At 54.5% G+C, this 10998-nt stretch overlaps 1 protein-coding gene across 1 annotated transcript; it reads left to right on the forward strand.

Annotated features, from left to right (window-relative positions):
* Positions 1-3025: 3025 nt before the first annotated feature.
* On the forward strand, positions 3026-9161 carry Dnajb8 (DnaJ heat shock protein family (Hsp40) member B8). Its single transcript, XM_076567281.1, has one exon. It carries the CDS (start codon positions 8378-8380, stop codon positions 9068-9070), a length of 693 nt encoding a protein of 230 aa, XP_076423396.1. The 5' UTR covers positions 3026-8377; the 3' UTR covers positions 9071-9161.
* The last annotated feature ends 1837 nt before the right edge of the window (positions 9162-10998 follow it).

Here is a 10998-nt window from a genome sequence, read left to right on the forward strand (position 1 = left end):
CTCCTGAGTGACTGGGATCACAGGCATGCACCAGCAGGCACAGTTATGATGGTGTTTTTGTTTCTAAAACATGTGCAATAAACCTGTCATGATGGTGCAATCCAGGCACTAGGTCGATGGTCAGAAGTTCAAGGCCAGCTGCTACAAACTGTTACAAAGCAAGTCTGAAGCCAGCCTGAGACTTTGTCTCAAAGAACTGTTAATTATATGTGTAATTTCTATGTCTTTATGTATGAGTCAAAATGTCATTTAAATTAACAAAGAAAAATGTTTGTGTTGGCCTTGAGATGTATCTTTATGGTAGAGTGCTTATGTGCCATGTGGGAAACTCTGAGACCAATTCTCTATTGTAAAACAGTTTGCTTCAAGATAGAAATATTCCATTCCACAGGGAAGCAGGAAGGTAAACGACTCAAAAATATATTCAGGAAGTACCTGAAACTGACCAGATTCTCTAGGCCTCTCCCTGCCAGACTAAATAATAAAAGCCTGAAGAGTACCTCTCAGGGGAGCAAAGCCAAGCTTCAAGGAAGACTCTGAGACCAGACCAGCTGCCTAGAAGAAACAGAAACCAGCCAAGCTGCCTGGAAGAGGTTTAGACCAACTGAGGCACCTGGAAAGGACACTCTCCAAGCTGCCTGGAAGAGGTTTAGGCCAACGGAGGCATTTAGACATCCATGCTGGGGTGGGCTTTGGGGAGGCAGCTGTCTGTGAGTTTTTTCTGTTTTTAAAAGTAAGTGACCCCTCACCCATATTTCTGTAAGTAACCCTAATAAAACTTACTGGTTCTCCAAGTTGGACTTTGGTGGCATCCGTACTTTGTCATGGACTCCCTATCTCAGGTGATTAGATGTGTGTTGCATCTCACTGGGGAAAGCTTTGTCACACAATACCCTCAGCACGTGTACACACACACACACACACACACACACACACACACACACACACACGTAGAAAAACCATTCAGGAAGATGCACAGCCAAGCAGAACAGTGGTTCGCCGAGGCGTGTGACTTTGGCATCTGGTCTGGAAGGGCCCTTTTACTTTACAGACATGCTAATACTTTGATGTTATTTAAATAACATTTTTGTCGTTTAAATAACAGAGAATTGTGAGCCTTAGTTCCTGGCTGTCCTTTCCTTCAGTTCTGCCAAAAGAACCTCTCTATAACCCTTGAAACGCCCCCATATCGAGGTAAGACATAACTGACTTCTTCGGTGGAGGCTCTCAGGGCCTCTCTGGAACAGTGTCACTCAGGGTTTGGGAGGGGGGGGATGGACAGACAGGCAAGACTCACCTCTTCCTTGCTGAACAGCCTTGAACAGTGGCTTAGCCTCTCTGAACCACCACCAGTAAAACAACCCAGGACCTTACAGATCTGCTGTAAGGAAGATACGCGGCAGGTCAGGGCCTTCTGAGAGGCCATCCAGCTGGGAGAGATCCTTCTAGTGCCTGTCTCCGGATAAGCACCTTCCTCCCAGGTACTTTTCCTACAGGACTAAAGCCTGCCTGTGGAATGCAGTGGGATGGTGGTGGGCATTCAGTAAGCAGGTCTACCTTCCTACTCCTGCCCCTCCCCCAGCTTGGCTTGGGTTCATGAAGCTGGGGAAACTGAGGCCAACGGGGCGGGGAGGAGAGGAAAAGGGGTAGCTTAACTCTAGGACAGAATAGGATGGCTGTGGTGGGGATGCTCCCCAGAGAGGGTGGAGGGTCCTGCCAGCTGCTGACCCAGCCCATCTGTCCTTCCAGGCCCACGCCCAGCACACACAGGGACTCCCCAGGGGATCCTGGGAAAAATTGCTGCTCTCCCCTCTCCCTACCTCCCCTCAGTGTGGGCGGGCGGTGCTACTTCGGGCTAAGCAGTAGCTGCAGGTTGTGAATCAGGCTCTAATTCTGAAAGGATGCTGGTCCCCACCACTCCAGGATGGAGGACCAGGGGCGCTCTACACCCTCCCACTCCCGCCCCAGCCCACTCACGTCTCGTGCATTCACCCCTACGCCTGCTCTGCTCCACTCTCACAGGTGAGACCACCACAGGATGTTTCTTAACCTTTTATTTCAGAAATATTTCAGACATCCCAAAACGCAGATGACCTAACCATTGCAGTCCTTGGCATGTCTCATGGCACACTCACCAACTTAAAACTGCCCAATTTTACCTCATGGTTTCTGTTGCCAGGAGCCTGTGTAGCCAGCCAGGTTTCCAGTGGGGTTCCCTGCTCCCCCACCAGGCTAGATCTGAGGGCAATCCTCAGCTGGCACTCACTCCAACATGGAAGCTCAGGCTCTGCTGGGAGGAATTGAGAAATGCTTGCCAGGTCCCTCAAGCTTAGCCCTGCTCACTTCCCACAGCTGTGGGGTTCCTGTAGCTTCTTCCAGAGAGACACCTGTGTTGCCACCACAGTGGAGTCTTACATGACCAGCAGTGACCCCAACAATGGAACCCACCTTCTTTGTACAGTTCCCACCCACCCTCCGGTGCATGGCAGTGGGAGCTGGGGAACGGAGGCAGCTTAAAGACTCTGACCCCGTGGCCACCAGGGCTCCCCTCCTCCCCCGGTGGCCAGGGCTTCCTCCTTCCTCAGAGTGGGAATCCTCAAGATGGACTTGCATCTTTCTACATGTTTTCACATTTGACAGATGTGGGAGATCTCTGCTCACCTGTAAAGGATGGGGCCCAAGATTCACATGAGTCCCAGAAACTGTGAGTAGTACCCTATCTGGAGGTGATGTGTTTTTCCTATGATAAAGTTCAGTTTCTAAGTGAGGTTCAGTGAAAGATTAACAATAATAGTGAAACAGAACAATCACACAATAAAACCACGGACATCACCATCCTCTCTCCAGCCACTATTAAATGGGATGTGTGTATTTGTACACAAGCAAGGCCCTGATGGCAGCTACGTGATGGGCAGGTGGGTGGCATGTACACTGTGGAGTCACTGGATGAAGGATGCTTTATGTTCTGGGTAGAATGGGAGCTGGGGGTGATGACGATATCAAGCTGCTCAGAATGGTGCATAGTTTAAAGCCTATGAATTGTTTATTTCTGGAAATTTCCACTTAATATTTTCCAACCAGAACATCAGGTAAGGGGAAGGTTGTGATTGCAGCACCATATATTAAAAGAAATCTTTTTTTGCTTACCATCACATTTGAGATATTTATTCACATTAATACATAAAGTTCTGGTTCATTCATTTTTGTTGTGATATAATAGTTGGCAGTATGAAGTTCATTTGGTGTATTTGCTCATTTTCCATAAGATGCTTAAGTGAGTGGACTGGAGATGTGGTACAGTGGTTGAGAGCACTGGCTGCCCATCGAAGAGGACCAGGTTTGATGTCCAGCGCCTACATGGTGGTTCACAACCATCTGTAACTCCAGTCTAGGGAATCCAACACCCTCTTCTGGCTTCCACAGGCCCCACGCACACGGGGCACAGGCAAACACCCCGTACACATACATAAAATCATTTAATCCATCTGTCCTATTTACTGCTATATACAGGGCAGCAAGGATGCTGATGTCTCCACCCCCCGCGTGAAAGCTCCTCTGGGATGAAAGTCCAGAGGTTTACTGAGATAAGGGTCTTTATATACTTGAATCTGTAATTTCAAGATTTTCCCACCTCGTCATTTTGCTTCATATTAACCAGCAAAGAATGGTGACACCAGACGCCCTAGTTCCATGGACACTTGTAATGCCCAGACTTTGCATATTTGCTGCTTGGTGGGTATCACACTCAGGACTGTTGTTACAGAGATCCTCCTGGAAACCTACAACCCTCCTCCTGCTCCAGCTCTTCCCAAGGCCTCCCATCTCAGCACACTCTCCAGCCTTAGACCTGGCCTGAGCCCCGCTCTCAGCCTCGGGGCGCCCTGGTCTCTTCGGCCACCTGTTCTGGCCCCTCTGCTGGAGTCACCCACACTTCCAGTCTTTGCTTCACTGAGAAACAAGCCACCCCCAGGTCCTGCGTGTAGTCAAACTATCCACAGTGAAGATCGTATTGCCTCGTCACAGTCCGACAGTGCAGAACTGTGTTTAACAGCTAGGGGCCAGTCCAGGGCTCGGAACAAGTTCTCAACCTCGCTGCCACTGACACTGGGCTCGCTCGGTCTCTGTGTGGAGGGTGGCGTGGCTACCTGGAACAGAGATGCCCACAGCAGCCCTCCCCAGTCACTGCCAGACACCCCGGGAGAAGGGTTAGTATCCGTATTTAACAGGTGGAATGAGGAAACTGAGTCACAGCAGTTAAGCAACTTCCCCAAGAACACACAGCTATGAAGTGACAGAGCTGAGATTCGAACCCAGGTCATCTGACTTGGCAGTCTACACCCTTGGTCACTATAGGATCTTATCCCTCAGTCTATCCGCTCATCCTTTCCTCAGAGCTGCCTGCCACCCAGTGCCATCACTCACCTGTCACTGTCAATCCAGCAGCCCATCCATCCATTCCTGTCACCCATCCATCCTGAAGGAAATGGAGTTGGCCACCTCAGGCCCCGAGAGGAGAGGAGGCCCCACAGCTGCCCATCTGGTGGGGAGGATGGGTGGGTGGGCTGCCCCCCTGGGCAGGGGGCAGAGGCTGGAGGGAATTAGGCAAGTTCCTGCCAGGACCATCTAATTAGGAATTCTGGCGATAAGCAGATAGCATCGGGGTGATTAGAATCCTTTTAAAAAGCCACTCCATTAATTAGAGAGACAGAGGGGCCTCTGGCTGCCTAATCAGCCTCCATCAGCTTGCCTGGGGAGGGCTTTCTGGAGCTGCTGTGTGACCTTGGGTATGCCCTGCCGTCTCTGGGCCTGCTTCTCTACTGAGCTGGGTTCTGCTGAGATCATCTAATCATCTGATCTCCTTTCTCTTCCCAGAGTCCTTTCTGAGACTATGGTCTTGAGGCATCAGAGGCTGACCCCTCAGAGAAGGGGAGAGGGGGCGTCTCATCATCCCACTCGTGAATGAGGACAGAAATTTACAAAATGGAGATGGCCTAACAGTCGTGGAATCAGGAGCTCAGGGGCTGGCTAGTGTCCCTGCCTGTGCACCATGCTCTGCCCTCAGATCCTACACTCCTCCACCGGGACCCCCCTAACACTTCAGACTTGGGGACCTCACAGGACATTGGTTCGTAGAACTCTGTAGAGGGGGAAGTCACCTCGGCATGCTGCCACCAAGTGGCTGTCCACTTCTAAGTTCTGTCTCTTCCTTCACTGCCCACCTAGGGGGTCTCCACTGTCATGGTCCCTCCGGCCCTGAGGGGCCCTGGATGTGGTAACGCCCTAAGTCACTGAAAGTGTTCTCTGTCTTGGGCGATCCCTGAACCTGAGCGGTGTTGGGGCCTCCATGTTGTCTCACTTGGACAGACAGGCTCCATTTGGAGGAAGAGGGCAAGGCAGCCGAGCTAGTCAGCAGAAGCCAGAGGTTCCTCCTGGGAGACGATTGAGACAGAACCAGAGATGCCAGCGGGACAAGAGAGGTGCCTGGCTGGGGCCGGAGGGGACGACCGGGTTTCAGGACACATCATCACCCTGAACCCCTCGAACTCAGGACTGTAAGCCCACCACCACCCTGATGACATCATTATGGGAGCCTCAGACTACACCAGCACCTACCTGGTACCAGCATCACCACTGCCTTCCTTCTCTGTCCCAGTCTGCATCAGCGACACCCTCTGCACTATCACGCCCCTCTGTTACCACCGCTGCCTCTACCTCCATCAGCGTCACCGTTGCCATGACCACCCTCTGACATCACTTCTGATGCTGTCACCATCATTGCCTTCCCCCATGATCACCACGGTGACATCACCACCACCTCTATCGTTTCAACCCAGATTCACCACCGCCATATCCTCCATCATCATCATCACCTCCATCATTAATCACCACCACCATTACTTTCTCCGTCACCACCATCGCTTACCACCTTCACCACCACCTCCGTCATCACCACGATCATCACCATCAGTACCACCACCACCCCGCCATTGCCATCACCGCCTCCATCATCCCCTTCTTCACCTCCACCTTTATGATGGCCACCATCACTTCCTCCTCCATCACACCATTGCTATCACCGTCACCACCACCTCCCTCATCACCAGCCCCACCGTCTCTACCGCTACCACCACTGCCTCTTCCATCACCACAGTACCACCTCCAACATTACTTCCTCCTTAGGGTCACCCACCACCCGCTGTGACCACCTAGAGCTTGGCAGAGAGCTGCTTCCTCCTTCCCCCTGCCCAGCAGTCTCCTGTCTCTCCAGCAGTTGCCTTGGGACTTGCATAGTCATCCAGGAGGAGGGCCTTTCCCGCCCAGCAGACACCGGCCTTCACCGAGAGGTGGGCGAGGACTGTCCACCACACACCACCGGAGGACTGCAGTGACTCCTGGTGCCTGGCATCCCCAGCCCCTCTGCCACACACTTGGCAATTTCAGGCCAGAACAGCTTCTCTTCCGGGGCCCCACTGACGAGGCCTGGGAGACGGAGCCCCAGCAGCCCCTACCGTGTGGGCAGATGAGGCAGGCACACCCTGAGTGTGTGTGACTACTGAGTGCGGCGCTGCACCTTAGCAAGCTGAGCCACACGTGGCGTCCATGCCTTGCCACCTTCATAGGAGTGTCACAGTCGCCACTCCCATCCCCAGGGCCCGAGTCACCTCCTGCTCCTCCCATCATCTCCATCATTGACACGGCTATTACCATCACTACCGCGATGGATGGGTGCAGCCAGTTTCGCCCGAAGCCGCCAGCAGGAGCCTGGGGTAGTGAGTGAGGGCTGGTGCGGAGCATGGAACCTGTCCTGCTCTTAGTGAGAAGAAATGTGAGGGATGGTGACAGTTACCTGAAGTGTCTCCAGAATCTGTTGTTGTCCTTCCTGGCCTGTGGGACTCAAGAGAACGATGTGCCCTGCAAGGTGTCTGCAACTGAGAGCCCAGGAGCCCTGGGAGATGAGAGGATGAGAGGGAGGATAATGGAGACAGACTTCGAGGTGCAGAGGAAGAAGGGAGGAGGAGGAGAGGAAGGAAAGAAGGAGGAAGAAGGAGGAAGGAAGGAAGGAAGGGGGAGGAAAGAGGGGAAGGAGGAAGGAAGGACAGCATCTCAGAAGTCTGGGAAGCCCAGTCCCTGTTACTGACATTATGAGGAGTGGAGTCTGCAGCTTCCGTCTGGACGAGGTGAGATGGGAACAGGGAGAAGTCAATGCTGGTACTCCAGACGGGACCTGATGGCAGAGCCCAAGCCTGGCCCACAGACCTGGAGACTCTCCAGGGCCACTGTGACAGCACCAGTGACACCACAGAGACCTCTTCTCCACTGACCCATCATGCCATGCTCCACGCTGTACCATTTCATTGTAGCTGTGTCCCTCAGGGTCTGTCACCACCTTCACACGGCCTACTCCCGAGGACAAATGTCTTCCAGGTCTAGGATGAGCTCATTCTACACTTTTCATCCCATGTATCAGACCGCATTTGGTTTCCAGGGATCAGGAGGAGCCTTGGCTTTGGGGGTTCCTGCCCTGTCTTCCTTCACCTGTACTTTGTATTAATCTCCTTTTATACCCGAGTTAAGCAGAATGCATCTTCTTCCTGCTGGCCACCACAGCCCAGATGACCCTAGTTCCAGTGTCCTTCTCTCTCTCACAGATTTGCTGTGTGACCCTGAGCTGTTGCTGTATGTCTCTGAGCCTCATCCATTAAACAAATCTTGGTTGATCGTGTGCTATGGGCTGGATCCGTCTCAGCTGCTGACAAGCACGCCTGCCTCCCTGATGTCTCTGAGAATCTAGAAGGTAACAGGCCACACATATAATAGATCACTGTCCCTATCTACCCCACGTTGCTTGGGGCTCCTTCAAGCCATCACAGCACCCCAGACTCGGCTCAGAGGACAGATCCCAGGAAGTCCTTGCTCTTCTTGACCACTGCCATCTATGGTGTCACTGACCCAATCCCACAGCGGACCTGCCCTTCCTCCTTGGTTCCCAGGGAACCCAGCAATCAGCCTCCGTGCAGCCAGACATGTGCTCCAGGTCTTCCACAGTGGTCAGCCGCCCCCACAGCCCTGTGATGGGTAGAGCTTGGCTGAGGGGGGGCGGGGGGAACCTGCTGCTCAGCGATTATGTCACAAAGGGTCCTGGCCCCAGCTTGGAAGGGGCCACCTGGGCCTAGCCCAGAGCGACACTGTCCCTACCCCCCAAGCCCTCTCAGTGGAGGCTCCACCTGTCCCTTACAACCGGGAGGATGAAAAGCTAAGTTCTCGCCACCCAGAGCCAGCAGATTCCAGCAAGTCCCCCACCCAAGGGAGGACCCCAGCCACTTGCCTCAGCCCTCCTCAGCCCTCCTAATCCGGTCTAGACCCCTCCACTCTTACCATGGCCAACTACTACGAAGTGTTAGGTGTACAGTCCAGTGCCTCCGCCGAGGACATCAAGAAGGCGTATCGAAAGCTGGCTTTGCGTTGGCACCCCGACAAGAACCCTGACAACAAGGAGGAGGCTGAGAAGAAGTTCAAGCAGGTGTCTGAGGCCTACGAGGTCCTGTCCGACTCTAAAAAGCGCTCTGTGTACGACCGGGCAGGCTGTGACAGCTGGAGGGCCGGCGGTGGCGGCAACGTGCCCCACGGCAGTCCCTTCGGCGCTGGCTACCCCTTTCGCAACCCTGAGGATATCTTCCGTGAGTTCTTTGGGGGGGCGGACCCTTTCTCCTTTGACTTCTGGGACACCCCATTCAGCGACCGCGGCCGGTCCTACGGTTTGCGTGGGGCCTTCTCTTCGGGCTTCGGTGAGTTGCCAGCGTTCATGGAGGCCTTCTCGTGCTTCGATACCCTGAGCCGCGGTGGGGGCAGCCGCGCCACCTTCTCGTCCACCTCCATCGGTGGCTCCAGTTCAGGCAACTCGGGGTTCAAGTCAGTGATGTCCTCCACGGAGATGGTGAACGGCCGCAAGGTGACCACCAAGCGCATCGTTGAGAACGGCCAGGAGCGGGTGGAGGTGGAGGAGGATGGACAGCTCCGGTCAGTAACTGTCAACGGCAAGGAGAAGCTCATGCGGGTGGGCACCAAGTGAGAGCCACCCAGCCAGACCCTGGGCCAGTCACCATCATAGGGGGCTACAGTAGTCGCAAACTAGTGCTTAATAAATATGCTAAGTGAGCTCATGTAGATGCCTCTCCCGTCCTCAGGGGTGGGTGGGTCACTGTAGGCCCACGGTGTGGCTCCCACAAGTCTACAGCCACACTCAGGAGCCCGTGGCCTCCATGCCCAGCACCAGCTGTTTCCCATAGGAAGCCTAGGGCCAGCTCCTCAGGTGGGGTTAATCTCTGTCACCTGCCCCTTCCTGTCACCCTCAGGTCCTGCCTCACCTGCTCTTTCCATGTCCCTTCTCCAGGATGGCCGCCATCCTCACGGGCGCCCCTGCTCAATTCCCACTTTTCCTTACTCACTTAAGGGGGAGCAGCCACCCCAGAACCACGTGCCTCTCTTTCCTACACTGCTTTCAACCTCCCCTACCCCTGCTCTGGGCATGGGGTGTTGGGTCAGGTCTCCTGGAAAGATTTTCGGAGGTGTTGACACTCAGGAAGAACATTCTGGGTGGTGGGACCAGCATGTGAAAAGCACCTGGCCAGGGACCGGCTGCCCTGTTGGAAGAACAGGAGGAGATAAGTGAAGGGGTATAAGCAACTTGGTGGAACACCCCCAACTTTCACATTTCGGGGTTCTCGAGTCCATATCATGGAAGAGAAAACCGAGGTAAAGGGAAGGAAGGCTACACAGCTGACAGGCAGCTGAGCCGGCGCTCCATTCTGGGTTAGCGCCGAGGGACCAGCCTTTAACGGTGTCCATGGTGATTATTACCGTGGGGGGGGGGCAATGGCAGGGGTTCACTGGCCAGTGCTTGCTTCCTGGGGGCTGCAGCAATCACTACGGACTCCAGGGTTCACCCTGGCGAGTGACAGAGTGTCGCTCTCGGGTAAGGGACGAATCCTTTGGGCACAGAGTGGATGAGCTGAGCAGACATTGCTCCCTCGGAAACTCCAGCTTCGGAAGGGGCCCAGCCTGTGGGGTGGAGAGGAAGGAGGTAAATTTCAAAGTTCCGGGGGACAGCAGGCCAAAGGGGGGTTCTGGTGCTTGTGAGGGAGAAGTGACAGGAGACCAGGAGGCCTTAAGGGAGCCTGGCTAACGGAGGGAACCAGGGAAGAACTTGTCCCCATTTCTCCACACAATACTAGGAAGAGGACCATTGGGTAGGGGTTCAGGTCACTGAGAGGTGGGCCAAGGAGTCTTCTTCCTGTTCTAGGAAGCTAGGTAGCACCCCAAGATATCCAGGGCCAGCCAAGGGCTGCAGGTGTGGTGGCCAGAAGCTGTCGACCCTGAGGCCTGGCCTGGGCTCCGGTTCCCTGGAATACGCCTCGGAGGTCCTCAGCCGCCGGCAGCTGGACACAGCTAACCACGTTACTGGTTAGGGCATGGGAGCTGGGCCACACAGAAGGCGGAGCCCAAGCTCCCAGCCCTGCTTGGGGACTAACTTTATCAAAGCCTCCATGGCACCAGCCACCTGACCTCTGCCCCTGTTGACCTGCTAATGTCCCCGATCCCTGGCCAGCTATGGCTGCCTCAAGTGGGCCCTGCTTAGGGCAGACAGCTGCTGGGCAAATCCAATTACAGCCCAGCAGCCCCAAACAGCCACGCACTCCAGGTGGGTGCCCAGAGGAAATCTGGGAGCTTGCCAGACCCAGGGATTCCAGTATCCAAAGAATCCCGGTGCCAGGGACCACTGGCTGTCTGCTTTCTGAGTCTCACCTTGTGTCCTCTCTCTCTCCACCACAGACATGATATGGCATCCCCAACGCTCCCCCAGGACAGCCCCAACCACCCTGGGGTCCCAGCAACAACGTGTTTGCCCATTCTGCAAACGGGAGATCTGAGGCCCTGCAGGCTGTGTGGGACCTGGTGGGATACCACAGGGTAGAGGGATGCTCAGGGAAATAGACCCGA

Source organism: Peromyscus maniculatus, chromosome 3 (assembly GCF_049852395.1).
Source record: "Peromyscus maniculatus bairdii isolate BWxNUB_F1_BW_parent chromosome 3, HU_Pman_BW_mat_3.1, whole genome shotgun sequence".
Lineage (NCBI taxonomy): Eukaryota > Metazoa > Chordata > Mammalia > Rodentia > Cricetidae > Peromyscus > Peromyscus maniculatus.